A 25,104-nucleotide genomic window follows, 5' to 3' on the forward strand; every position below is an offset into this window, starting at 1 on the left:
CGTTCTCTCTCTCTCCAGCTGCAGCAGGACAGAGGCAGAGTAGAAGAATACCTGCAGCAGAGCCAGCCCTACCTGCAGGCCACTCAGACCCTTTTGCGACTTGAGGCCGTCAGATTCATTGGTGAGCCCAGCCCCTGGGTCCCTCTTGGGGCAGCCTTTGGCAGACCCAGGCACTGCCCTGGCAGTGAGGCACAGCCCTGTTGCCCCCAGAGCCCCCCGACTGGGCCCTTGCTCCAGGGTGCAGGAGGGGGCACAGCCTGGCTGGCCAGGCCAGGGGCTGCGCTGCTGGGAGCGTGCTGGGGAGCGGGGCTCTGATGGGGTCTCTGTGTCTAGGTCTTGCTGCGCGCTACTGCGAGGACCAGAGCGAGGAGAAGCTGGAGGAAATCCTCAGAGGTGAGTGAGGGCAGTGGGGGGTGTGCTAGGGCTGGGGGGACAGCGGCAAATGCTTCGGGGCGGAGGAGCAATGCAGCCATAGGAACGAGGGAGAGGAGACGGGGTAGCCTGTGGTGTCAGGGAATGGCCTCCCAGCCTGGAGCTGGGCAGTGCCGCTGAAAGGGTTGAGTGTCCCTGAGGAAGAGTCAGGGGAAAGGGCAGTAAGGCTGACAGAAGGTGGGAGCCTGTTGTAGAGCACGCAACCAGGACGAAGAGGGAGATGAGACAGCCTACAAGCAGCTAGGAGCAGGGTCACGATCGCTAGCCCTTGCTCTCATGGGGAAGCACAATAGCGAGAGGAAAGAGTCCAGGAGATTCCTGGAGTGTGTGAATCCTCCCAAGGGATGGAGGCAGGTGGTGAGGGAACCAGCTTGTGAAGGTGCCCCACTTGACCTGTGGTGCGCAGGTGGGGAAGGACTGGTGGCTGCATTTGGGACATTGCTGAGCAGCAGCTTTCAACGGATTCCTTTGTCCCTCCTGCTCCTCCTGGCCTGGGGAAGAGTCGAGTGGGGCTGGCATGCTCTGCAGGGGATGCCTGGGGATCTCTGCAAGGAGTGGGTTTTCATCTCTGCTCTTCTTTCTTTTGCAGTCCTCCAGCCTTCATATAAAGACCCGGAACCCATGGTCCGTTCCCTGGCATTTCAAACCATCCTGATCCTGATGTCAAGGCATAAGGCAATGTCAGGACGGAGATTTCCACTGCCGTGTTGCCGCTAGCCCCGCAGCAGTCCTCAAAAGAGCAATATATATTTTAATAGAACTAGGTTGTTGTCTCGTTATTCCAGCAGCTCCTTCACAGTGACTCGGTGCCATGACGCTGAGCTAACTTGGAGGCCACCAAGGACCCTGAGAAGTTCCCTCTGTTCCCCTGAGAAGGCAACTTCCTTGTGAGGGGAACAGAGGGCCCTATTTGTTAGCCTGACCCTACCCGTAGAGAAGTCTGCTGCCTCCCTGGGGCTAGGGTCATGGACGTTGCCAGAAAGCTTCCCAACCTGGTTTTCCCCTCTGATTACTATCGTCTTTTGATAGTCCAGGCCGGCAGTGATAATACTGAAGATAGAAGCCTGAAGACTATCAAGCGGGACTTTAGGGGACTGGGACGGGTAGTGGATGGAGTGGGAGTTCAGGTGGTGTTTTTGTCCACCCCTACAGTGGCAGGGAGGGGTACAGAGAGGACTCACGACTCACTGGGATCCAGCAACTGCAACTCCTTCTTGCTGTCCTCTGTCAAACCTCTGTTCTCTACCACTAAGCTGTCCTCTGCTGGTCTCCTGTCCTCTGCCAGGCTGCTGTCCTCTACCGGGCTGCTGCCCTTTGACAGCAAGCTGTCCTCTGCTGGGCTTCTGTCCTCTGCCGGCAAAATGTCCTCTACCGGGGTGCTGTCCTCTGCCGGCCGGTTGCTGCCCTCAGAAGACCAGGTCTCCTGCCAGGCCAGCCTGGGCTGCCTGGGGGGCATGCCTCCCTCCTCATCAGATTCAGAAGGAGCCTCTGGAGTGGGAGAGTTCTCAAATAGAAAACGGAGGCTCCTTCGGGCAGGCGTGGGCTATGCTCGGGGACTCCTCGAAGGCCCAGTGCTCCTGCCCTGTCCGTCACTGCCGTGCACCGACGCTGAGGGTCCGAGCCACAGCTGCAGTCATATAAGGCGGACCCCTGGGGTGTCACCAAGGGAGGTCACCAAGGGTCCCATGTGACACGTGCCTGGGCTGGATGGGCCCCACCGGGCGCTGTAAGTTCGTGGGCGACACCAAGCTGGGCAAGGGGATCTGGACAGGCTGGATCAACGGGCCGCATCCAGCTGCGTGGCATTCAAGGCCAAATGCTGGGTTCCACACTTGGAATCATACAATATCCTGAGTTGGAAGGGGGCAGACCTGAAGGGATGAAAGACACGGTCTCCCGATGCCTCTTGAGCAGAAGGCCTTTATTGCCATTTTTCTCTGCTACATATACTTTCCCCGTAACCACATGCGCTGTCCACGCGCCCGAATCAGTCATACAATTCATTAGAGACCCTCAGCCACGCGCCTCAAGCCAGCCAGCAATTGACCACTGCGCAAAGCTCATCTTTAATGCTGTAGCCAAGTTAATTTATCTCCACCTTGTTCAAGTTTTTGTTACTAATGCCTAGTAAAAAAAGGGGCTTTAGGGCTTCGGGGCGACTACTTAAAGGATCAGGGGCACAGGTTGTGTTTGCCTCTGTCCTTCCGATAGGGGGGATCGATGCTGACTGTTGCAGGAAGCACGGCCAAAAGCACGACAGACACCAGTAGAGTCAGATCATGCTCCATTTTATTGCCCGAATAGCCTAACTTTTATAGAGAACTTAACAGGGGTGGACAGTGTTTCACACAAGGTTATTGGTCAAAAGCACTCAGACAAACAACTGCAAGAAAACAACCCCACTTGCAAGAAAACAACCCCCTTGTGATTAGCAGTCACATAGACCTTGTCCTTGAAGCCAGCTACTGGTAACAATATTTTTCTGAGTTCCTCAATTGGGCGATGTGGGAACACTGTCATGGGAACTTCTCATAGTTGCCCTGGTAGCTTGGTTTGCTCAGCTACAGCAAGCCATGGGATTTTTGCTGTTTCAAGAAATCCCTCAACAGCTGACAAGCAGACTCATCACATTAACACGTAGCTTCGGGACTGGTGCAACTGGTAGAACTTTGGGCTTGCTGATCATGGGAGGGTCTATGTGACACTGGCCTGCTACCACCAGATGAGATGCGCCTCCCTGTAGTGGTTTTACCTGGCAAGGTTTTGGTAGCACGGGACCATAGGAGTGGCTTTTGTGAGAAGGATCTGGAAGCTGCCCCATGTTTGCTAAGGGCCCCTCTGCTGACCAGAGCTGAGCCAATAAGTCACAGAATCACAGAATTTCTAGGTTGGAAGAGACCTCAAGATCATCGAGTCCAACCTCTGACCTAACGCCAACAGTCCCCACTAAACCATATCCCTAAGCTCTACATCTAAACGTCTTTTAAAGACTTCCAGGGATGGTGACTCCACCACTTCCCTGGGCAGCCTGTTCCAGTGCCTAACAACCCTTTCGGTAAAGAAGTTCTTCCTAAGATCCAACCTAAAACTCCCCTGGCGCAACTTTAGCCCATTCCTCCTCATCCTGTCATCAGGCACGTGGGAGAACAGGCCAACCCCCACCTCACTACAGCCTCCTTTAAGGTATCTGTAAAGAGCGATAAGGTCGCCCCTGAGCCTCCTCTTCTCCAGGCTGAACAAGCCCAGCTCCCTCAGCCGCTCCTCGTAGGACTTGTTCTCCAGGCCCCTCACCAGCTTCGTCGCCCTTCTCTGGACCTGCTCAAGCACCTCCATGTCCTTCTTGTAGCGAGGGGCCCAAAACTGAACACAGTACTCGAGGTGCGGCCTCACCAGAGCCGAGTACAGCCCCCCGTAGCCACCCATAGCCCCCCGTAGCCCCCAATAGCCCCCCATAGCACCCTAGAGCCCCCTATAGCCCCCCTAGCCCCATATAGCCCCCTGTAGCCCCCCGCAGCCCCCCATTGAGACCCCCGGGACCCCCATGAACCCCAGGACCCCCATGAGCACCAATTCCCCCAGGACGCCTCTGAGCACCAGGCCCCCCCGGGACCCCCCCAAGAACACCGGGACCCCCATGAACACCAGGACCCCCGTGGGCACCAGGACCCTCCATGGCCCCCCATAGGCACCGAGCCCCCTGAGAACCTCAGGACCCCCATGGGTTTTGGGACCCCCTTTAGCACTGGGACCCCCAGGCCCTCCCCCAGCCCCACCAGGACCCCCCCAGCCCACAGAGCCCCCCAGTTCGCCCAGGACCCCCATCACCACCAAGCCCCCAACCTCCCCCCACCACCCCCAGGGGTCCCCCCTCCCCTTTCACTTACCGGGGGGGGTCCCCCCCTAAATTTTCCCCCCCCCCCCCAGGCTACGGCCCCGTGGCCCCCCTGTCCCCGGGGGGCAAAGCCTTCTGCTTGGCCTACGCGGCGCTGGGCGTCCCCTTCACGGTGTTGACGTTGGCGGTGGTGGCCCGGTGGCTTTCGGTGCCGGTCACCCGGTGGCCCCGGCGCTACCTGAGGACGCGGTGGGGTTGGAGCCCCCGGGGGGCCGCCGGGCTCCATTTGGGGCTGCTGGCGGGGGCGGTGGCGGGGGGCTTCGTGCTGCTGCCTGCCGCCGCCCTGTGGGCCCTGGGGGGCTCCGGGAGCTTCTTGGACGCCGTCTTCTTCTGCGGCATGGCCGTCACCACCGTGGGGCTGGGGGACGCGGCGGGGGCACCGGAGGGGCAGCCCCCGCGCCACCTCTACCGGGTGGCCTTGGCCGGTGAGCGGGGGCGGGGGGTTGGGGGGGGGCGTTGGGGTGGGGGGCGTTGGGGTTTGGGGATCTGGGGTTGGGGTTATGTGGGGGTTGGGGCTATGTGGTTGGGGTCTTCTTGGTGGGGGGGGTCTTCATTGGGGTGGGGTCTTTATGGTGGTGGGGTCTTCATGGTTGGGGTCTTCATGGTTGGTGTCTCCATGGTTGGGGTTTAGGTGGTTGGGGTCCTCATGGTTGGGGTCTTCATGGTGGTTGGATCTTCGTGGTTGGGGGTCTTCATGGTTGGGTTCTCCATGGTGGTTGGGGTCTTCATGGTTGGGGTCTTTATGGTTGGGGTCTTCATGGTTGGGGTCTTCATGGTTGGGGTCTCCATGGTTGGGGTTTAGATGGTTGGGGTCTTCATGGTTGGGGTCTTTATGGTTGGGGTCTTCATGGTTGGGGTCTTCATGGTTGGGGTCTCCATGGTTGGGGTTTAGATGGTTGGGGTCTTCATGGTTGGGATCTTCGTGGTTGGGGTCTTCGTGGTTGGGGTCTCCATTGGGGTGGTGTCTTTATGGTGGTTGGGTCTCCATGGTTGGGGTCTCCATGGTGGTTGGGTCTCCATTGGGGTGGGGTCTTCATGGTGGCGGGGTCTTCATGGATGGGGTCACCATGGCGGATTGGGTCTTCATTGGGGGGGGGTCTCCATGGGGATCTCTCCATGGGGTGGGGGTCTCCACGGGGGGGTGGGGGTCTCTGACCGCTGTGTCCCCCCCCCCCAGCCTACCTGCTGCTGGGGGTGACGGCGGCGCTGCTGCTGCTGGCGGCCTTCCAGCAGCTGCTGGAGCTGCACGGGGTCAGCGCCGCGCTGCGCCCCCCCCCGGACCCCCCCGAGGAGGACGGGGGGCTGCTGGACGAGGGGGGGCAATAAACGGGGGGCTCGAAGCGCGACGGGCTCGCTGTGGTCACTGGGGGGGGTTGGGGGTCCCAGATGCATGGGGGGGGGGGTCCCAGACACATGGGGGGGGTCCCAGACACATGGGGGGGGTCCCAGGTCCAATAGGGGGGTTCCCGGTCCCATTGGGGGGTCACAGACCCATGGGGGGGGGGGTCACAGCACCATTGGGGTGGGGATCCTGATCCCATTGGGGGGGGTCCCCAAACCCATGGAGGGGTCCCAGACACATGGGGGGCTCCCAGTCCCATTGGGGGGGGCAGACACATTGAGGGGGGGAGCAGATACATGGGGGGGGTCCCAGTCCCACTGGGGGGGGTCCCAAACCCATAGAGGGGTCCCAGTCCCAAGTAGGGGGGTCCAGACTCATGAGGGGGGGGTCCCATTTGGGGTCCCAGTCCCTGTGACACCACAGCCCCCCCCCCACCCGACCCTATTAGGATGAAAGAACTCCCCCCCCCCCCAGCTCATTTTATAGAAAACCTTTATTCTGTAAAAATTGGGGGGGAAGTGAGGGGGGGCTCACATGGACGGGGGGGGAGGGAGCGGGGGGCCGGGCACCCCCATGGGCACCCCCAGGAGCCCCCCCCCCACCTCACCCCACAGCGGGCGGGGGGGGGATGCCGGACGGTGCCCCCCAGTGTCTCTCCATCCCCCCCCCCCCCCCAGCTCCGATATATACAGACAATAAATACAGGGCCCCCCCCCCCGGGATGGGGAGGGGGGGGCTCAGGCCGGGGGGCGCGCGGGGACGCAGCGGGGGGGTCCCTGCGCCGGGACAGAGCCGGGGGGGCAGAGGCAGCGGAAGGAGCCGGGGGTGTTGAGGCAGCGCCCCCCCCGGCACAGGGCGGCCTCCGAGCACTCGTCGAGGTCTGCGGGGAAAAGGGGGGGGGTCAGGGGGGGTCGGGGAGGGGGATTAAGGGGGGTTGGGGGGGATTTGGGGTGGGATTGGGGTGGGATTGGGGGGTTTTGGGGGGATTGGGGGAGATTGGGGGGGGAATGGGGTGGGATTTGGGGTGGGATTGGGGGGGGTTGGGGGGGATTGGGGTGGGATTGGGATTGGGGGGGATTGGGGTGGGATTGAGGGGGATTGGGATGGGATTGGGATGGGATTGGGGTGGGATTGGGGTGGGGTGGAATTGGGATTGTGTGGGTTTTGGGGTGGGATTGAGGGGGATGGGGATGGGATTGGGGTGGGATTTGGGGGGGATTGGGATTGTGGGGGATTGGGATGGGATTGGGGTGGGATTGGGATTGGGGGGGATTTGGGGGGGGATTGGGGTAGGATTGGGGAGGATTTGGGGGGGATTTGAGGGGGGATTGGGGTGGGATTGGGGTTGGATTGGGATTGGGTAGGATTTGGGGTGGGATTGGGGTTGGGATTGGATTTGGGGTTAGACTGGGGTGGGGAGGGGTTGCGGATGGGATTGAGGTGAGATTTGGGATGGGATTGGGGTGGGATTAGGATGGGTTTGTGTTGGGATGGGAAGGGATTTGGGGTGGGACTGAGATTGGTTGGGATTTGGGGCGGGATTGGGATTTAGTTGGGATTTGGGGTGGGATTGGGATTGGATTTGGGGTCGGACTGGGGTGGGAAGGGGTTGCAGATGGGATTGGGGGGGGTGGGGATGGGATTGGGGTGGGATTGGGATTGGGGGTATGGAATGGGCATGGGATCGGGATTTGGGGTAGGATTGGGGTAGGATTGGGGTAGGATTTGGGGTTGGATTAGGGTGGGATTGGGGGTTGGATTAAAGTGGGATTGGGGATGGGATGGGGTGGGATTTGGGCTGGGACTGGGGTTTGGGATGGGATGGGATTGGGATGGGAACAGGCTGGGATTATGCCGGGATCAGGCCGGGATTGTGCCGGGATCAGGCCGGAATCAGGCCGAGATTAGGCCAGGATTAGGCCGGGATCAGGCCGGGATTAGGCCTGGATTATGCCAGATTAGGCCGGGATTAGGCCGGGATTATGAAGGAATTAGGACGGGATCAGGCCGGGATTATTCCGGGATCAGGCCGGGATTAGGCCGGATTAGGCCGGGATTATGCCGGGACTAGGCCGGATTAGGCCGGGATTAGGCCGGATTAGGCCGGATTAGGCCGGGATTATGCCGGGACTAGGCCGGATTAGGCCGGATTAGGCCGGGATTATGCCGGGATTATGCCGGGATCAGGCCGGGATTATGCCGGGACTAGGCCGGGACTAGGCCGGATTAGGCCGGATTAGGCCGGGATTATGCCGGGATTATGCCGGGATCAGGCCGGGATTATGCCGGAATCAGGCCGGGATTATGCCGGGACTAGGCCGGGACTAGGCCGGATTAGGCCGGATTAGGCCGGATTAGGCCGGGATTAGGCCGTGTCTCACCCACGCAGGCCACGCGTGCCGCGTCCAGCCGGTAGCCGGGGTCGCAGGCGCAGGTGAAGCCCTGGGGCACCCGCACGCAGTGCCCATGCTCGCAGCCGCTCAGCACCCCGCACAGCTCCGGCGGCAGCGCCTCGTCCCGGGGGTCTGCGGGGGGGGGTCCCCGTCAGCCCCCTCCCCATAAAAAAAACAAAATCCCCCCCCAAAACCCCTCAATCCCCCCCCCCGCCCAAACTCACCGTCCTCGCTGGCTCGCCCCGGCCGCTCGGCCACACCGTGGGGCTGGAAGAGCCACGGGGGGGGGTCCTGGGGGGCGCTGGGGGGGCTGCGGGGCCGGGAGGAGCGGGGGGGGCCCCGGCGGGACCCCTCGAAATCCTCCAAGTCCTCGTAGCAGGGGGGGGCGGCGTAAAGGGCGTCCCCGCGGGGGTCGTAGCCCCCCCCCAGCCCATAGGGGTCGTAGTCGGCGCGCAGCCCCGGGGGGGGCAGGCGGGGGCCCGGACCCCCAAAGGGGAGGGGGCCGTAGGGCAGCCCGTAGTGGGGGGGGTATTCGGGGCCGTATTCGTAGGGGGGGCCCAGCCCCGGGCCGGGGGGGCGCAGGACGTTGCAGAGGAACTCGAAGTCATCTGGGGGGGGGGGGAGAAAAAAAAATGGGGGGGGGGGCAGGTTGTGGGGTGGGGTCCTAAAAATTGGGGATGCTAAGGGGGGGGGTGTAAAGAGGTGGGGGGGGCACTGTTATATGGGGGGTGCCCAAGGGGTCTCCATTAGGGGGGGGGCGTTGTGGGGTGGTGGGAGGGGTTCCCATTATTGGGGGGGGCAAAGGGGTCCCTGTTATGGGGGGGGTCCAAGGGGTCCCAATCATGGGGGGGGTGTCTAAGGGGGACCCACTCTGGGGGGTGCCCATGGGGTCCCCATTATGGGGGTCTGGGGGGGGTCCCTATTGCTGGGGTAGGAGGGGGGCAGGGTGGGGGTCCCCCTGTGTGGGGTCTTGGGGACATGGGGACATGGGGACATGGGTATAGGGGATGGGGGGGTCGTGGGCATGGGAGGGGGCATGGGGACGTGGGCATGGGGGGGGGGACAGGGACATGGGGGGACATGGGGACACAGGGATGTGAGGCTATAGGGCCTTAGGGACATGGGGACATGGGGACAAGGGGACAAGGGGCCGTAGGGGACACGGGTGCATGGCAACATGAGGCTATGGGGCCACGTGGCTGTGGGGTCATAGGGACGTGGGGACATGGGGACACGGGGACATGGGGACACAGTGAGGTGGGGACATGGGGAGGTGATGTGGGATGTGGGGAGACAATGGGGGACACTGGGATGAAGGGATGTGGGACATGGGGACATGGGGACACGGGGATATGGTGACGTGGGACAGGGGGATGTGGGACAAGGGGAGGCGACGTGGGACATGGGGACACAGGGACACGGGGATTTGGGGACATGGGGGATACAGCGCCATGGGGATATGGGGACACAGGACGTGGGGACACGGTGACGTGGGACATCAGGATGTGGGACATGGGGACACGGGGGGGGCATCAGGGGACAGTGCCGGGACACGGGGATGGGGGGCCACGGGGACATAGGGCAGGGATATGGGGACACGTGGGGACAGGGCGACACGGGGGGGGTGACGGTGACACGGGGGGGGTGACAGGGGGTGGCCTCACCCATGGCGCGGGTGTCGTTGGTGACGCAGCGGCGCTGGGAGCCGTCCAGCACCAGGGGGGGGGCGCAGGAGCAGAAGTAGGAGCCCACCGTGTTGACGCAGCGGCCCCCGATGCACGGCTCCGCGTCCTCGTCCTGGCACTCGTCGTTATCTGGGGGGGGGGGCGGTGGTGGTCGGCAAGGGGGTGGGGGGCACGGGGGGGGGGGCTGGAAGGGGGCTCGGGGGGCTGGAAGGGTGCTCGGGGGGCTGAGGGCAGGGTGCTTGGGGTGCGAGTAGGGTGCTCGGGGTGCAGACAGGGTGCAGGCAGGGTGCTGAGGGTGCAGGGAGGGTGCACTCAGGGCACAAGTTGGGTGCTCAGGGTGCAGGTATTGTGCAGGGAGGGTGCACTCAGAGCACAATTAGGGTGCTCAGGGTGCAGGTAGGGCACGCTCAGGGTGCTCAGGGTGCTGGCTGGGTGCTGGAAGGGTGTGGGCAGGGTGCTCAGGGTGTGAGCTGGGTGCAGGCAGGGTGCTCAGGGTGCAGTCAGGGTGCAAGTAGGGTGCTCAGGGTGCAGGTAGAGCGCACTCAGGGCACAAGTTGGGTGCTCAGGGTGCAAAGAGGGTGCTCAGGGTGCAGCCAGGGTGCACTCAGAGCACAATTAGGGTGCTCAGGGTGCAGGTAGGGCACGCTCAGGGTGCTCAGGGTGCTGGCTGGGTGCTGGAAGGGTGTGGGCAGGGTGCTCAGGGTGTGAGCTGGGTGCAGGCAGGGTGCTCAGGGTGCAGTCAGGGTGCAAGTAGGGTGCTAAGGGTGCAGGTAGAGCGCACTCAGGGCACAAGTTGGGTGCTCAGGGTGCAAAGAGGGTGCTCAGGGTGCAGCCAGGGTGCACTCAGAGCACAATTAGGGTGCTCAGGGTGCAGGCAGGGTGCTGGCAGGGCACAAGTTGGGTGCTCAGGGTGCAAGTAGGGTGCACTCAGGGCATAAGTTGGGTGCTCAGGGTGCTGGCTGGGTGCTGGCAGGATGCTCAGGGTGCAGGCAGGGTGCTGGAAGCGTGTGGGCAGGGTGCTCTCAGGGTGTGAGCTGGGTGCAGGCAGGGTGCTCAGGGTGCTGGCAGGGTGCAAGTAGGGTGCTCAGGGTGCAGGTAGAGCGCACTCAGGGCATAATTTGGGTGCTCAGGGTGCAGACAGGGCACGCTCAGGGTGCTCAGGATGCAAGTTGGGTGCTCAGGGTGCTGGCTGGGTGCAGGCAGGGTGCTCAGGGTGCAGGTAGGGTGCTGGCAGGGCACAAGTTGGGTGCTCAGGGTGCAAAGAGGGTGCTCAGGGTGCAGCCAGGGTGCTCTTAGGGTGCTTTCTGGGTACAGGTTGTGTGCTCAGGGTGCAGGTAGGGAGCTCAGCGTGCTGGCTGGGTGCTCAGGGTGCTCTCAGGGTGCAAGTAGGGTGCAGGCAGGGTGCAAGTAGGGCGCACTCAGGGCACAATTAGGGTGCTGAGGTCAGGGTGCTGGGGGTGCTGGGGGTGCTGGGGGTGCTGGCAGGGTGCTGGGGGTGCTGGCAGGGTGCTCAAGGTGCGAGTAGGGTGCTCGGGGTGCACAGGGTGCTCTTAGGGTGCAGTCAGGGTGCAAGTAGGGTGCTCTCAGGGTGCAGGCAGGGTGCTCAGGGTGCAGGCAGGGTGCACCCAGGGCACAAGTAGGGTGCTGGGGGTGCTGAGGTCAGGGTGCTGGGGGTGCTGGGGGGGTGCTGGGGGGGTGCTGGGAGGGTGCTGGGGATGCTGGGTGCTCACCCACGCACTGCAGGTGCTCCTGCTCGTAGTAGTAGCCGCTGGGGCAGTAGCAGCTGAAGCCGGGGGCGGCGTTGATGCAGACCCCCCCCCGGCACAGCTGCGGCGCGAACACCCGGCACTCGTCCACATCTGGGGGGTAAGGGGGTAAGGGGGGGGGCGACGTCAGGGGGAGGGTCCTCGGAATTGGGGGGGGCACCCCCGAAACGGGGGAGCCCCTATATAGGAGGGGAACCCCAAAATAGGGGGGGTATTGCCCCAAAATAGGCGGGATGCACCCAAAAGGGGAGGGGCGTAACCCCACAAAATAGGGGGGGCATCCCCAAATTGAGGGGGCACCCTGAAAAATGGGGACATCCCCAAAATGGGAGGGGTGAGTCCCCCAAATGGGGGCCATTCCCAAATTAGGGGGGGTGAGTCCCCAAAACGGGGGGCATCCCATAAATGGGGGAGCCCCAAAACAGGGGTGGCATCCCCAAAATGGGGAGGCATCCCCAACATTGGGGAACCGCTAAATACAGGGGGGAGCCCCTGAGTAGGGGGGGGAGTCCCTAAACGGAGGGAGCCCCAAATGGGGGGGGCCCCATCGCTGTGCCCCCCCCGCGGCCGCACTGACCTGCTGCTGAGCCCTGGGGCCCCGTGGTCTGGCCGGTCCCGTGGGGGCAGAGGGCTCGGTGCTCGGCTTGGGGGGGGGGACAGAGGTGTCACCCCCCCTGCACCTTGGCACCATCCTGACCCCATCCCCAGCCCATCCCTGTCCCCATCCACACCCCGATCCCAATCCCATCCCATCCCAGTCCTAATCCCTGGCAATACCCACCCCAATCCCAATCCCTTTACAATCCCATCCCCATCCCCATCCCAAATCCCATCACCACCCCAAACCCATCCCAATCCCTTCCCACCCCAATCCCAGTCCCATCCTCATCCCATCCCCATCCCATCCCCATTCCATCCCAGTCCCAATCCCAATCTATCTCAATCCCATCACCAACCCCATCCCAATTCCATCTCCACCCCCCCAATCCTATCCCAATCCCATCCCAATCCTAATCCTATCTCCATCCCAATCCCATCCCATCCCAGTCCCAATTGCAACTCCAATCCCATCGCCATCCCATCCCATCCCAAATCGCATCCCATCCCACTCCACTCCAATCCCAATCCCATCCCATCCCATCCCAGTCCTATCCCCATCCCTTCCCATCCCAGTCCCAATCCCCATCCCCATCCCCATCCCCATCCCCATCCCCATCCCCGTCCCCATCCCCAATCCCAATCCCAATCCCCCATCCCCAATCCCATCCCCAATCCCATCCCCATCCCCAATCCCATCCCCAATCCCAATCCCAATCCCCCATCCCCATCCCCATTCCCATCCCCAATCCCCATCCCCATCCCCATCCCCATCCCCAATCCCATCCCCAATCCCATCCCCATCCCCAAACCCATCCCCAATCCCATCCCCAATCCCATCCCCAATCCCATCCCCAATCCCATCCCCATCCCCAATCCCATCCCCAATCCCAATCCCAATCCCCCATCCCCAATCCCCATCCCCATCCCCATCCCCAATCCCAATCCCAATCCCAATCCCCCATCCCCATCCCCATCCCCAATCCCATCCCCAATCCCATCCCCATCCCCAATCCCATCCCCATCCCCAAACCCATCCCCACTCCCAATCCCAATCCCCCATCCCCAATCCCAATCCCCCATCCCCAATCCCATCCCCATCCCCATCCCCATCCCCAATCCCATCCCCAATCCCATCCCCATCCCCAATCCCATCCCCATCCCCAAACCCATCCCCAATCCCAATCCCAATCCCCCATCCCCAATCCCAATCCCCCATCCCCAATCCCATCCCCATCCCCAATCCCATCCCCAATCCCATCCCCATCCCCATCCCCAATCCCATCCCCAATCCCATCCCCAATCCCATCCCCATCCCCATCCCCATCCCCATCCCCAATCCCATCCCCAATCCCATCCCCAATCCCATCCCCAATCCCATCCTCAATCCCCATCCCCATCCCCATCCCCAATCCCAATCCCCATCCCCAATCCCACTCCCACCCCAATCCCTTCCCACCCCACGCCATCCCCAATCCCCTCCCCCCCCCATAGCGTCCCCATGTCCCCACCGGTTCCAGGCGTGGGGCACGGCCTCGGGGGGGGGCAGCGGACCCCCCAGGCGCCCCCCACGCTGCAGCAGCACTGCTGCCGGCTGACGTTGGGCGCCAGCACCCCGCAGGCGGGGCTGAAGCACGCCGCCAAGCCCGGGGGGGCTTCCACGGCTCCGGGGGGGGCCGGAGGAGTGGGGTCGCTGGGGGGGGTCCCCCGCACGTCCCCGTCACCGGATCGAACTCGTGCCCCCCGTCGGGGCAGAGGCAGAGGAAGGAGCCGTCCACGTTCTCGCAGCGCGCCGCCCCGCACACCCCCGGCAGCGTCGCGCACTCGTCCACGTCTGGGGGGGAAACACGAAGGGGGGGGGCTCAGTGTCACTCTGGGTGTCCCCCCCCTGCTGTCCCCGCTGTCCCCGTACCCTGGCAGTGGTGGCCGTGCCGGGCGGCCTCGTAGCCCTGGTGGCAGGCGCACTGGAAGGAGCCGGGGAGGTTGTGGCAGGCGGCGTGGGGGCCGCAGCGGGACCCCCCCTCGGCGCACTCGTCCTCGTCTGCAAGCGGGGAGGTGACGTTTTTTTGGGGGGAGGGGGCGGTGGGGACATTGGGGGGGGGAGCGTGGAGCCGTCCCCCAAAAGCTCAGCCCCATGGGGGGGTCCCCACTGTCCCCCGATGGTCCCTGCTCTCCGTCTCCATCCTGACCCCATGGAGAAGCCCCCCTGCACCTCGACCCCATTGGCTTGTCCCCAGTGGCCCCATTGGCTTGTCCCCAATGTCCCCCATCGTTTTGTCCCCATTATCTCCCGTGGTGTTGTCCCTGATGTCCCCTGCTGCCCATCCCCATCCTGACCCCATAGAGAAGTCCCCCTGCACCTCGACCCCATTGGCTTGTCCCCAGCATCCCCGTTGTTTTTTCCATGTCCCCCATAGCTTTGTCCCTATTGTGCCCCATTGGCTTGTCCCTGATGTCCCCCATGCCATGGCCCCTGCTGTCCGTCCCCCTCCTAACCCCATGGAGAAATCCCCCTGCCCCTAAACCCCATAGTGTGGTCCCTGGACCTGTCTCCATTCACATCCCATCCCCAACCCCATCCCAATCTCACCCTAATCCCATCCCAATCCCATCCCAATCCCACCCCCTCTTTTCATCCATTATTGGTCTCCATCTCCATCCCCATCCCAATCCTGTTCCAATCCCACCCCCATCCCCATTCCAAACCCATTCCATCCCCATCCCAGTCCCAGTCCCAGTCCCAGTCCCAGTCTCAGTCCCAGTCTCAGTCCCAGTCCCAGTCGCAGTCCCAGTCCCAGTCCCAGTCCCAGTCTCAGTCCCAGTCCCAGTCCCAGTCCCAGTCCCTATTTTCATCCATTATTAGTCTCCATTTCCATCCCCACCCCAATCCCATCCCCATCCCATCCCATCCCATCCCAACCCATCCCATCCCCACCCCAATCCCCTCCCATCCCCCTCCCATCCCCATCCCAATCTCACCCCAATCCCATCCCCTCCCATCCCCACCCCAATCCCCTCCCATCCCCTCCCATCCCCATCCCCATCCCAGTCCCAGTCCCAGTCCCAGTCCCAGTCCCAGTCCCAGTCCCAGTCCCAGTCCCAGTCCCAGTCCCAGTCCCTATTTTCATCCATTATTAGTCTCCATTTCCATCCCCACCCCAATCCCAATCCCATCCCCATCCCATCCCCATCCCATCCCCATCCCAATCCCACCCCAATCCCATCCCCTCCCATCCCCATCCCATCCCCACCCCAATCCCACCCCAATCCCATCCCCTCCCATCCCCATCCTAGTCCCAGTCCCTAAACCCATCCACTATCGGTCTCTATCTCCATCCCCACCCCAATCCCAACCCCAACCCCAATCCCAATCCCCACCCCCATCCCCATCCCCAATCCCAATCCCCAAGCCCCCATCCCCATCCCCATCCCCATCCCATCCCCACCCCAATCTCCTCCCATCCCCATCCCCATCCCATCCCAATCCCATCCCATCCCAATCCCATCCCAATCCCCTCCCATCCCCACCCCAATCCCCTCCCATCCCCATCCCAATCCCACCCCAATCCCATCCCCTCCCATCCCCATCCCAATCCCAGTCCCTAAACCCATCCACTATTGGTCTCTATCTCCATCCCCAACCCCAACCCCAACCCCAACCCCAACCCCAACCCCAATCCCAATCCCAATCCCAATCCCAATCGCAATCCCAACCCCAACCCCAACCCCAACCCCAATCCCAATCCCAATCCCAATCCCAATCCCAATCCCAATCCCAACCCCAACCCCAACCCCAACCCCAATCCCAATCCCAATCCCAATCCCAATCCCCGCTCACCCTCACACCCCCCGCCGTCCCGGGGCCGGTAGCCGTGCTGGCAGGCGGGCACGCAGCGGTAGGATCCGGGCAAGTTCTCGCAGCGCTCAGCCCCACACAACTCGGCCCCGTGCTCCTGGCACTCGTCCACATCTGCGGGGACAGGGCCACCCTCGCCGCCAGCCCCAGGGTGGGGGGCACCCAAAATCCCCCCCCCCCAACCCCCCAGCCCCTCACCGTGGCACTGGGCCCGCTCGGCGTCGGTGCGGAAGCCGGCGGGGCAGTGGCACTCGAAGGCGCCGTCGGTGTTGGCGCAGCGGCCGCCCCGGCACACGTCCCCGCGCTGGCACTCGTCCACGTCTGGGGGGGGACACGGGGTGAGGACGGGGGGGACATGGGCATGGGGTGGACGTGGGTACAGGGGGGGGACACGGGGGCAGGGGGGATACGGGGAAAGAGGGGGACACAAGGGGCTGGTGGCACCCCGTGGTACCCGGATGCGTGGGTGGGCGGTGGAGGGGTGGGGTGGGATGGGATGGGACTGGGGTGGGATTGGGATTGGGATGGAAATGGGGATGGGGTGGAAAAGGGATGGGATGGGATTGGGGTGGGATTGGGATTGGGGTGGAAAAAGGGTAGGATGGGGATGGGATTGGGGTGGGATGGGGATGGGATTGGGATGGGGATGGGGACTGGGGTGGGAATGGGGATGGGATGGAGACAGAGATGGGATGGGGGTTGGGATTGGGGTGGGATGGGATGGGGACAAGGAGAGACATTGGGATGGGATAGGATGGGGATGGGATTGGGATGGGGATAGGATTGGGATTGGATGGGGACATGGATAGGCACGGGGATGGGACTGAGTAGATTAACTGGGACTAAAAAACCGCAACTGGAATAGAAACCACAATGAGAATGGGGACTGCAATGGGATCGGGATGGGTATGGGGACGGGGACAGGGACAGGGACAGGGACAGGGACCGGGACCATGCCAGGCTCTGACCAACGCATGCGGTGCCCTCGGGGGTGCTGGCATAGCCCTGGGCGCAGAGGCAGCTGTAGGAGCCCTCGGTGTTGAGGCACTCGCCGTGGGGGAAGCAGAAGTCGCCCTCCAGGCACTCGTTGACATCTGTGGGCAGATGGGGGCCGTGGGGGGGCCGTCGGGTGTGGGGGGGACACGGCACCATCCCCACGCCGCCCCCACCACTCACCCGCGCATGGCGCGCCGCCGGCACCCACCCGGTATCCGCGCCGGCACTGGCAGTGGAAGGAGCCCTCGGTGTTACTGCAGCGGCCGTGGGGACCGCAGGGCGAGCCCGTGGCGCACTCATCCACGTCTAGGGGGTGGCACAATTAAGGGTTGGCCCCCCCCTCGGGGGGACAGGGGGGACGTGGGGGGACGCGGGTACCTGCGCAGCGCCCGTGGCGCAGCTTGAAGCCGTCGCGGCACGGCCGGCACTGGAAGGAGCCCGGCGTGTTGGCGCACTCCTGGCCGGGGCAGGCCAGGTGGTTCTCGCACTCGTCGATGTCTGCGCGGCACGGAGAGGGGGCGGCGGTGGTGGCACCGCGGGGAGGGCGTGGGTGGTGGCACCACGGACGGGGACACCACGGATGGGGACACCACAGATGGGGACACCACGTATTGGGAGGTTATGGATGGGTTCACCATGGATGGGGACACCATGGATGGGGACACCACGCATGGGGACACCACGCATGGGGACACCACGTATTGGGAGGTTATGGATGGGTTCACCATGGATGGGGACACCATGGATGGGGACACCATGGATGGGGACACTACGCATGGGGACACCACGCATGGGGACACCACGTATTGGGAGGTTATGGATGGGTTCACCATGGATGGGGACACCATGGATGGGGACACCACGCATGGGGACACCACGCATGGGGACACCACGTATTGGGAGGTTATGGATGGGTTCACCATGGATGGGGACACCATGGATGGGGACACCATGGATGGGGACACTACGCATGGGGACACCACGCATGGGGACACCACGTATTGGGAGGTTATGGATGGGTTCACCATGGATGTTTAACCCCGTGGCTGGCAACACTATGGCATGGTGACCCCATGGCTGCTGACCCCATAGATGTTGAGTTCTTGGATGGTGGCGTTATGGCACGGTGACCCCATGGATGGTGACCCCATGAACGATGACCCCATGGGTGTTGAACACGCAGATGGTGTCCCCATACCCTTGGTGTCCCCATACCCTTGGTGTCCCCACACCCCGGTGTCCCCACACCCAGTGTCCCCACAGCCCGGTGTCCCCACAGCCCGGTGTCCCCGCTCACCCTGGCACTGTCCCGTGGGCGTGCTGGCCTGGTAGCCGGCCGGGCAGACGCAGCGGTAGCCACCGGGCAAGTTCTCGCAGCGGCTCTGGGCGCAGGGCGAGGGGCTCTGGGCGCATTCATCCACATCTACGGGGACACGGCCACCTCAGCCCCATCCCCGTTGTCCCCATTGTCCCCCTCTGTCCCCCCCCCGTCCCTGCTGACCTTGGCAGTCGGTGCCGCCGGGGCCGGGCCGGTAGCCGGGGCCGCAGACGCAGCGGAAGCTCCCCACCGTGTTCTCGCAGCGGCCGGGGGCGCAGGGCCGGGGGCTGCGCCGGCACTCGTCCACGTCTGGGCAGGCGGGGGGACGGACGGCAATGGGGACAGACGGACGGACAGGAGCGGGGACGGATGGAGAGGTGGGTGGGAGGGAAGGGGGAGAGGGGAGTGGGGAGGTGGGTGCGCGGGGAAATGGGGGCAGGGGGAAATGGGGGCACGGGGAGGTGGGGGCATGGAGAGATGGGTGGGTGCGTGGGGAAACGGGTGCATGGGGAAATGGGGGCAGGGGGAAATTGGGGCTTGGAGAGGTGGGTGCACGGGGAGGTGGGTGCACAAGGAAGTGGATAGATGGGGAAATGGGTGCACGGAGAAATGGGTGGGTACATGAGGAGGTGGGTGCATGGGGAAATAGGTGGGTGCATGGGGAGGTGGGCGCATGGGGAAATGGGTGCAGAAGGAAATGGGTGCGTGAGGAAATGGGTGCATGAGGAAATGGGTGGCTGCACGGGGAAATAGGTGCACGGGGAAACGGGTGAGTGCATGGGGAGGTGGGTGCATGGGGAAACAGGTGCACAGGGAGGTGGGTGCACAGGGAAATGGGCGCACGGGGAAACGAGTGCAGGGGGAGGTGGGTGCACGGGGACATGGGTGCCCAGGGAGGGGCCGGGCGCCGCTCACCGATGCAGTGGGTGCCCTGGGTGCTGAGCCAGAAGCCGGGGTGGCACAGGCAGGTGTAGCCGCCCTGGCGCGGGACGCAGCGCCCGGGGCCGCAGATCCGCGGGTTCCGCTCGCACACGCTGCCGGCGGCTGCAAGCGGGCACACGTGAGTAACACATGTGTGTGCAAACGGGCAGGCGTGCAGCTGTGCACACCTGTGCAAACATGCACGCATGCACACTGTGCACGTGTGCGCAATCAAGCATGCATGCAACTGTGGACATGTGTGCAAATAGGCATACAGGACACATGCACACGTGTAGGCGTGTGTAAGTAGGCATTGTGCACACGTGTGTAAGCAGGCATGCATGTAGCCGTGCACACGTGTGCAAATAGTCATGCATGCAAACCGTGCACACGTGCACAATATATTTAGCTGTGCATGCATGAGATGCACACGTGCTACTGCAGCTGCATGCAGCTGGGCAAGCCTGCAATGGTGTGCACACGTGTAACACGCACGTGTGTAACTGTGCACGCCTATAACTGTGCACAAACGAGACTGAATAAATGCAAATTGCACACGTAACTGCTTGCACATGTAACTGAGCACACGTGCACATGCAACTGCACACATGCAGCCATGCAAGCATGCAACCATGCACAAGTGCACAGCCACATGCACACACGTGTGACCTTGCACGCCTGTGCTGAGATGTGTATGTGCAACGGCGCAGAGCGTAACCACACGTGCAAAAAATAAAATAAAATGCACGCACACAGCTGCACACAGTGCAACCCTGCGCACATCTGCAACCATGCATGCGTGCAACGGTGCACACACGTGTGCAGCCGTGCACAAGTGCCCCAGCCCTACCTGGTGCCGGACCCTCCGGGCCGGGTGGCGTGGGGAGGGGTCCCAGCAGCCCCAGGGTGGGTCGAGGCACGATGACAACCTCGGGGGCTGGTGGTGGCACCTCGGGGATGCGCGGTGGCACCTCGGGGACGCGTTGTGGCACCTCGGGGACGTCTGGTGGCACCTCGGGGACACGTTGTGGCGCCTCAGGGACCCGCTGTGGAACCTTGGGGACATGTGGCACCTCAGGGACATGCGGTGGTGCCTCAGGGGCACATGGTGGCACATCAGGGACATGTGGTGACACCTCGGGGACACGTGGTGGTACCTCGGGGATGCGTTGTGGCACCTCGGGGACACGTGGTGGCACATCGGGGACCCGTGGTGGCACCTCGGGGACACGCGGTGGCACGTGTGGGACGCGTGGTGGCACCTCGGGGACGCGTTGTGGCACCTTGGGGACCCGCGGTGGCACCTCGGGGACAGGCGGTGACCTGCTGGGGGGCGGCCGACCGGGGCGCCAGCGAGCTGTGGGGCAGAGCAATGGGGTGAGGGGGGGTCCTGGCAGCCGGGGGGGGTGGGGGGGGACAAAGCGGGGGGGACAAGGGGCTCACGGGCGGCGGTCCCAGCTGGGGAGGGGACACGGGGACGCCCCAGGGGGACACGGGGCAGGTCCTGGCCCAGGTAGCGGGTGTTGTAGTGCAGGTCGGAGGCCGAGTAGTGGTAGCCGGGGCCGGCGGGGCAGATCTCCTTGAACCCCTCTGCAATTGAAGGGGGGAAAGGGGGTGTCAAAATGGACCCCCCCCCAAAAAAAATTACCCCCCTCCCCCAAAAAAAAACCCCCTCCAAAGGGTGAGCCCGTGGCTTTGGGTGCAAATCCCATGAAACGGAGGCTCCCCAAAGGGTTTTTGTTTTTTTTTGGGGGGGTCCGCCCTAAAGGGTTTTTTTGGGGGGATCCCAAGGGGTTGGGGGGGTCCCGGGGGGGCTCACCGGAGCCGAAGGGGGGGCAGCGCTGGCACGCCGGCCCCCAGGCCTTGCCCACGCGGCTGCAGCAGCAGATCTGGCGGGTGATGTTGCGCAGGGTGGGCAGCGCGCAGCGCCCCTCCCGCAGCACCCGGTAACATGGCCCCCGCGCCTCCGAGATCACCTGGTGGGCTGGGGGGGGGGGGGCGGGGGGGTGGTACCGGTCACCCTAATCCCAATCCCAATCCCAATCCCAGTCCTAGTCCTGGTCCTAACCCCAATCCCAATCCCAACCCCAATTCCAATCCCAACCCCAATTCCAATCCCAATCCCAGTCCTAGTCCTGGTCCTAACCCCAATCCCAATCCCAACCCCAATTCCAATCCCAACCCCAAAACCCCAATCCCAATCCCAATCCCAATCCCAATCCCAATCCCAATTCCAGTCCTAGTCCTGGTCCTAACCCCAATCCCATTTCATCCTGTTCCCATCCCAATCCCACCCCAATCCTTTCCCCTTCCTCTTCCCTTCCCTATCCCCTCCCAATCCCAATCCCAATCCCAATCCCAATCCCTATTCCATTTCAGACCACCCCCATCCCCATCCCATCCCCATCCCCTCCCAATCCCAACTCCAACTCCAATCCCAACCCCTACTCCCTCCTCACCCCATCCCCATCCACATCCCAACCACAATCCCAATCCCAACCCTAATCCCAATTCCAACCCCAATCCCAATGCCTACCACAATTCCAGGCCTTGCCCCGACCTCAACCCCAACCCCAATTCCAATTCCAATCCCAATCCCAGCCCCAGCCCCAGCCCCTGCCCCAACCCCAATCCCAATCCCAATCCCAATCCCAATCCCAACCCCAACCCCAATCCCAATCCCAATCCCAATCCCAATCCCAATCCCAATCCCAACCCCAACCTCACCCCCAATCCCAACCCCAACCCCAGCCCCAACCCCAATCCCAATCCCAATCCCAACCCCACCCATAATCCCAACCCCAACCTCATCCCCAATCCCACCCCCAACCCCAACCCCACCCCCAACCCCAACCCCAATCTCAACCCCAACCCCAACCTCACCCCCAATCCCAATCCCAATCCCACCCCCAATCCCATCCCGATCCCAACCCCAATCCCAATCCCAACCCCAACCCCAATCCCAGCCCCAACCCCAACCCCAACCCCAACCCCAATCCCAATCCCAATCCCATTCCCAATCCCAATCCCAATCCCAACCCCAACCCCACCCATAATCCCAACCCCAACCCCACCCCCAACCCCACCCCCAATCCCATCCCGATCCCACAGATGCAGCTGCTCCGGGACGAGTCCAGGATGAAGCCCTCGTGGCAGAGGCAGGCGAAGCTGCCCCGGGTGTTGGTGCAGAGCCCGTTCTTGCAGAACCCCCCCTCCTGGCACTCATCCACATCTGGGGGGGGGACGCACACACACAGGGTGGGGGTCAGCACCCCAAAACCCCCCCCATCCCCTTTTAACCCCCCCAAAAATAAATCTCCCCAAACTCACCCACGCAGGAGCCGTTGGCGCGGCGGAAACCTTTGGGGCAGGGGTGCTGCCCCACGGCGGGGGGGTTCGCTGCAAATGGGGGGGGGGGAGGGGGGGACAAAGTGAGCCCCCCCCACACACCGCAGAACCCCCCCCAACCCCATAACCCCAAAAAAAACCCCGCTGCCTTACGGGGGTCGGCGTCGCAGGGCTGGCACTCGTGCACCCCCCAGGCCACGCCGGCCCCCCGGCAGCAGACGTCCTGGGTGCGCAGACCGGGCAGGGGCGAGCTGCACTGCACGGGGCGGGGGGGTCGGGGGGCGCCGGGACCCCCCCCGTGTCCCCATGTCCCCCCCCACGTCCCCATGTCCCCACCTGGATCCCCAGGTCCCCCTCCGTGTCCCCACCACGTCCCCAGCCCCACATCCTCGGCCACCTCCCCGTGCTCACGGTGCCATCCCCATGTCCCCACCCCAATGTCCCCATCCCCATGTCCCCATCCCCATCCCAATGTCCCCATCCCCATGTCCCCATCCCCACCCCAATGTCCCCATCCCCATCCCAATGTCCCCACCCCAATGTCCCCACCCCAATGTCCCCACCCCAATGTCCCCATCCCCATGTCCCCATCCCCACCCCAATGTCCCCATCCCCATCTCAATGTCCCCACCCCAATGTCCCCATCCCCATGTCCCCATCCCCACCCCAATGTCCCCATCCCATCCCAATGTCCCCACCCCAATGTCCCCACCCCAATGTCCCCATCCCCATGTCCCCATCCCCACCCCAATGTCCCCATCCCCATGTCCCCATCCCCACCCCAATGTCCCCATCCCCATCCCAATGTCCCCACCCCAATGTCCCCATCCCCATGTCCCCATCCCCACCCCAATGTCCCCATCCCATCCCAATGTCCCCACCCCAATGTCCCCACCCCAATGTCCCCATCCCCACCCCAATGTCCCCATCCCCATGTCCCCATCCCAATGTCCCCATCCCTGTCCCCATGTCCCCATCCCCGCCCCCAAGTCCCCATCCCCATCCCCATGTCCCCCATCTCCCCAGGCACAACTTGTGGCCATTTCCTCAAGTCCTATCATTAGTTATCTGAGAAAAGAGGCTGACCCCCTCCTCATCACAACCTCCCTTCAGGAAGTTGTAGAGTACAGTGAGGTCTCCCCTGAGCCTCCACTTCCGCAGACCAACCACCCCCAGCTCCCTCAGCCGCTCCTCACAGGACTTGTGCCCCAGGCCCTTCCCCAGCTTTGTAGCCCTGCTCTGGGCACACTCCAGGGCCTCGATGTCCTTCTGGTACTGAGGGGCCCAAAGCTGAGCACAGCACCTGAGGGGCGGCCTCACCATGTAATACACAATAAATGTTTGTTCATTGTCTTTTGTATTATAAAAACAAGGAGTTCCGTTTGAGGAGCAGGAGTTGCAAAAGCTCCCTGCTGAAGTAAGGAGCTGGATAATACTTGGCTAGACACTATGAAAATTCTTTTGCTTAATGTAACAAAAAAGAGAACCCCCTCCCCTTCTCTCCTTCTGCATCTCAGTTGCCTCTTTCGTTCAAAGACCCTGCTGCAAAGCTCATGTAACCATCTCCTGATAAGTTGTTAAACTAGTGTATCAACATCCTGCCTTCCTGTCTCACGCTGGGCCAACATGACCAACTAAAAAAAGAAGTTGAACCACAACGCCGAGGAAGACTACGGCCTTCATCTTCACAACCACCAGAGGGACAGAGACGACCCCCTAGCAACAGTGCACACAGTCGCAGAATATACCAGGATGTGCTGCGTAATCCCGGAATTACCAAGATATAAAAAGGGACCCTGGGGGGGGTGAGGTGCGTGCCGTTGGTGGAGCCGAGACTCCGTTGCCGCCCAGCGCTGTTTTGCTTGCTGTTGCTTACTCAATAACTTCCTTTCTATTATTAATGCAATGCTCTCTGAAAATTAATTAAGGGGGCAACTTATAACACTGGGGAGCTCTGCTTGGGCATGGCTGGTGCGGCTGGTGGCGAAAGTGGGGTGGCTGGCGGGCAGCCTGCGATGGCAACCGATTGCGTTGCCCTTCACGGGCACCAGGCCTTGCAGCTGCCCCTGAGCAGCTCCTCTGGGAAGGATCCAGCGCTGAAGCATCTCACAGTGCTGGGAGCTCCCTTCACATCGGCCACGCTAATGCTGAAATTCCTCCTGTCCTCCTCCCTGCCAGGCGTCCAGCCAGGTGCGGGAGCACTCCATCTGCCTCTTCCAAGCCGTGGTGGAGGCTGTGCTGCGGCAAAGGACGAAGAAAATGAAGAGGACAGTTCACAGGAGCCTTCTCCCACTCTACTTTCACATGAGAGACCAGAGTGAGAGCGTAGCAAAGGTACAGATCTCAGAGCTGAGCAGTTATGTGGGCAAGGGTGTGCTGATGCCACAGGGTTGCTCTGGGGGATCTCTGGCCGGCAGCATGAGCTGCCTCCGATGGTGGCTGTCCCGTGGCCTTGCCTTGGCCACTGAACCCAGTGCACGCTGCCCCCCACCACAGCCTCCCATAACGCGCTGGGAAAGGCTCGCAGCCCTGCCAAGAGGAGGGGACAGAGGGTCTCC

At 62.9% G+C, this 25,104-nt stretch overlaps 2 protein-coding genes across 3 annotated transcripts in view; one reads left to right on the top strand and one right to left on the bottom strand.

The window, feature by feature from the left end:
- The first annotated feature begins 3,973 nt into the window (after positions 1–3,973).
- LOC140000178 (potassium channel subfamily K member 6-like) lies at positions 3,974–5,678 on the top strand. The gene is made up of 3 exons (XM_072029962.1): positions 3,974–4,084; positions 4,173–4,749; positions 5,502–5,678. The coding sequence occupies exons 1-3, from the start codon at positions 3,974–3,976 to the stop codon at positions 5,648–5,650; spliced, it is 837 nt and encodes a 278-aa protein (XP_071886063.1). The 3' UTR covers positions 5,651–5,678.
- Positions 5,679–6,408: 730 nt separating this feature from the next.
- Positions 6,409–25,104, bottom strand: part of LOC140000103 (uncharacterized) — a 72,089-nt gene continuing 53,393 nt past the window's right edge. The window contains exons 3-24 of one of the 2 annotated variants that reach the window (XM_072029825.1): positions 22,700–22,802; positions 22,529–22,597; positions 22,308–22,430; positions 21,018–21,182; positions 20,642–20,788; positions 20,356–20,555; positions 20,049–20,253; positions 19,193–19,321; positions 18,461–18,586; positions 18,257–18,382; positions 17,338–17,457; positions 17,140–17,265; positions 16,932–17,057; positions 15,946–16,284; positions 14,020–14,148; positions 13,619–13,941; positions 12,088–12,153; positions 11,475–11,603; positions 9,724–9,873; positions 8,284–8,667; positions 8,048–8,191; positions 6,409–6,546 (exon numbers count right to left, since the gene is read on the bottom strand). In XM_072029825.1, coding sequence (XP_071885926.1) covers positions 8,147–8,191; positions 8,284–8,667; positions 9,724–9,873; positions 11,475–11,603; positions 12,088–12,153; positions 13,619–13,941; positions 14,020–14,148; positions 15,946–16,284; positions 16,932–17,057; positions 17,140–17,265; positions 17,338–17,457; positions 18,257–18,382; positions 18,461–18,586; positions 19,193–19,321; positions 20,049–20,253; positions 20,356–20,555; positions 20,642–20,788; positions 21,018–21,182; positions 22,308–22,430; positions 22,529–22,597; positions 22,700–22,802 — 3,330 coding nt within the window. In that variant the 3' untranslated portion in view covers positions 6,409–6,546; positions 8,048–8,146. Of the gene's footprint in view, positions 6,547–8,047; positions 8,192–8,283; positions 8,668–9,504; positions 9,874–11,474; positions 11,604–12,087; positions 12,154–13,618; positions 13,942–14,019; positions 14,149–15,945; positions 16,285–16,931; positions 17,058–17,139; positions 17,266–17,337; positions 17,458–18,256; positions 18,383–18,460; positions 18,587–19,192; positions 19,322–20,048; positions 20,254–20,355; positions 20,556–20,641; positions 20,789–21,017; positions 21,183–22,307; positions 22,431–22,528; positions 22,598–22,699; positions 22,803–25,104 lie in introns of those variants that run through there. The other variant, XM_072029826.1, reaches the window with a different exon arrangement.

This window comes from Anas platyrhynchos, chromosome 33 (genome assembly GCF_047663525.1).
Source record: "Anas platyrhynchos isolate ZD024472 breed Pekin duck chromosome 33, IASCAAS_PekinDuck_T2T, whole genome shotgun sequence".
Lineage (NCBI taxonomy): Eukaryota > Metazoa > Chordata > Aves > Anseriformes > Anatidae > Anas > Anas platyrhynchos.

What these genes read in the sequence shown, in the direction of transcription:
- LOC140000178 (XM_072029962.1), top strand. Translation starts at nt 3,974, where the DNA reads ATGAACCCCAGGACCCCCATGAGCACCAATTCCCCCAGGACGCCTCTG. An exon ending in CCATGAACACCAGGACCCCC is followed by an intron (nt 4,085 to 4,172) that starts GTGGGCACCAGG and finishes GACCCCCTTTAG; the next exon opens with CACTGGGACCCCCAGGCCCT. An exon ending in CTACCGGGTGGCCTTGGCCG is followed by an intron (nt 4,750 to 5,501) that starts GTGAGCGGGGGC and finishes CCCCCCCCCCAG; the next exon opens with CCTACCTGCTGCTGGGGGTG.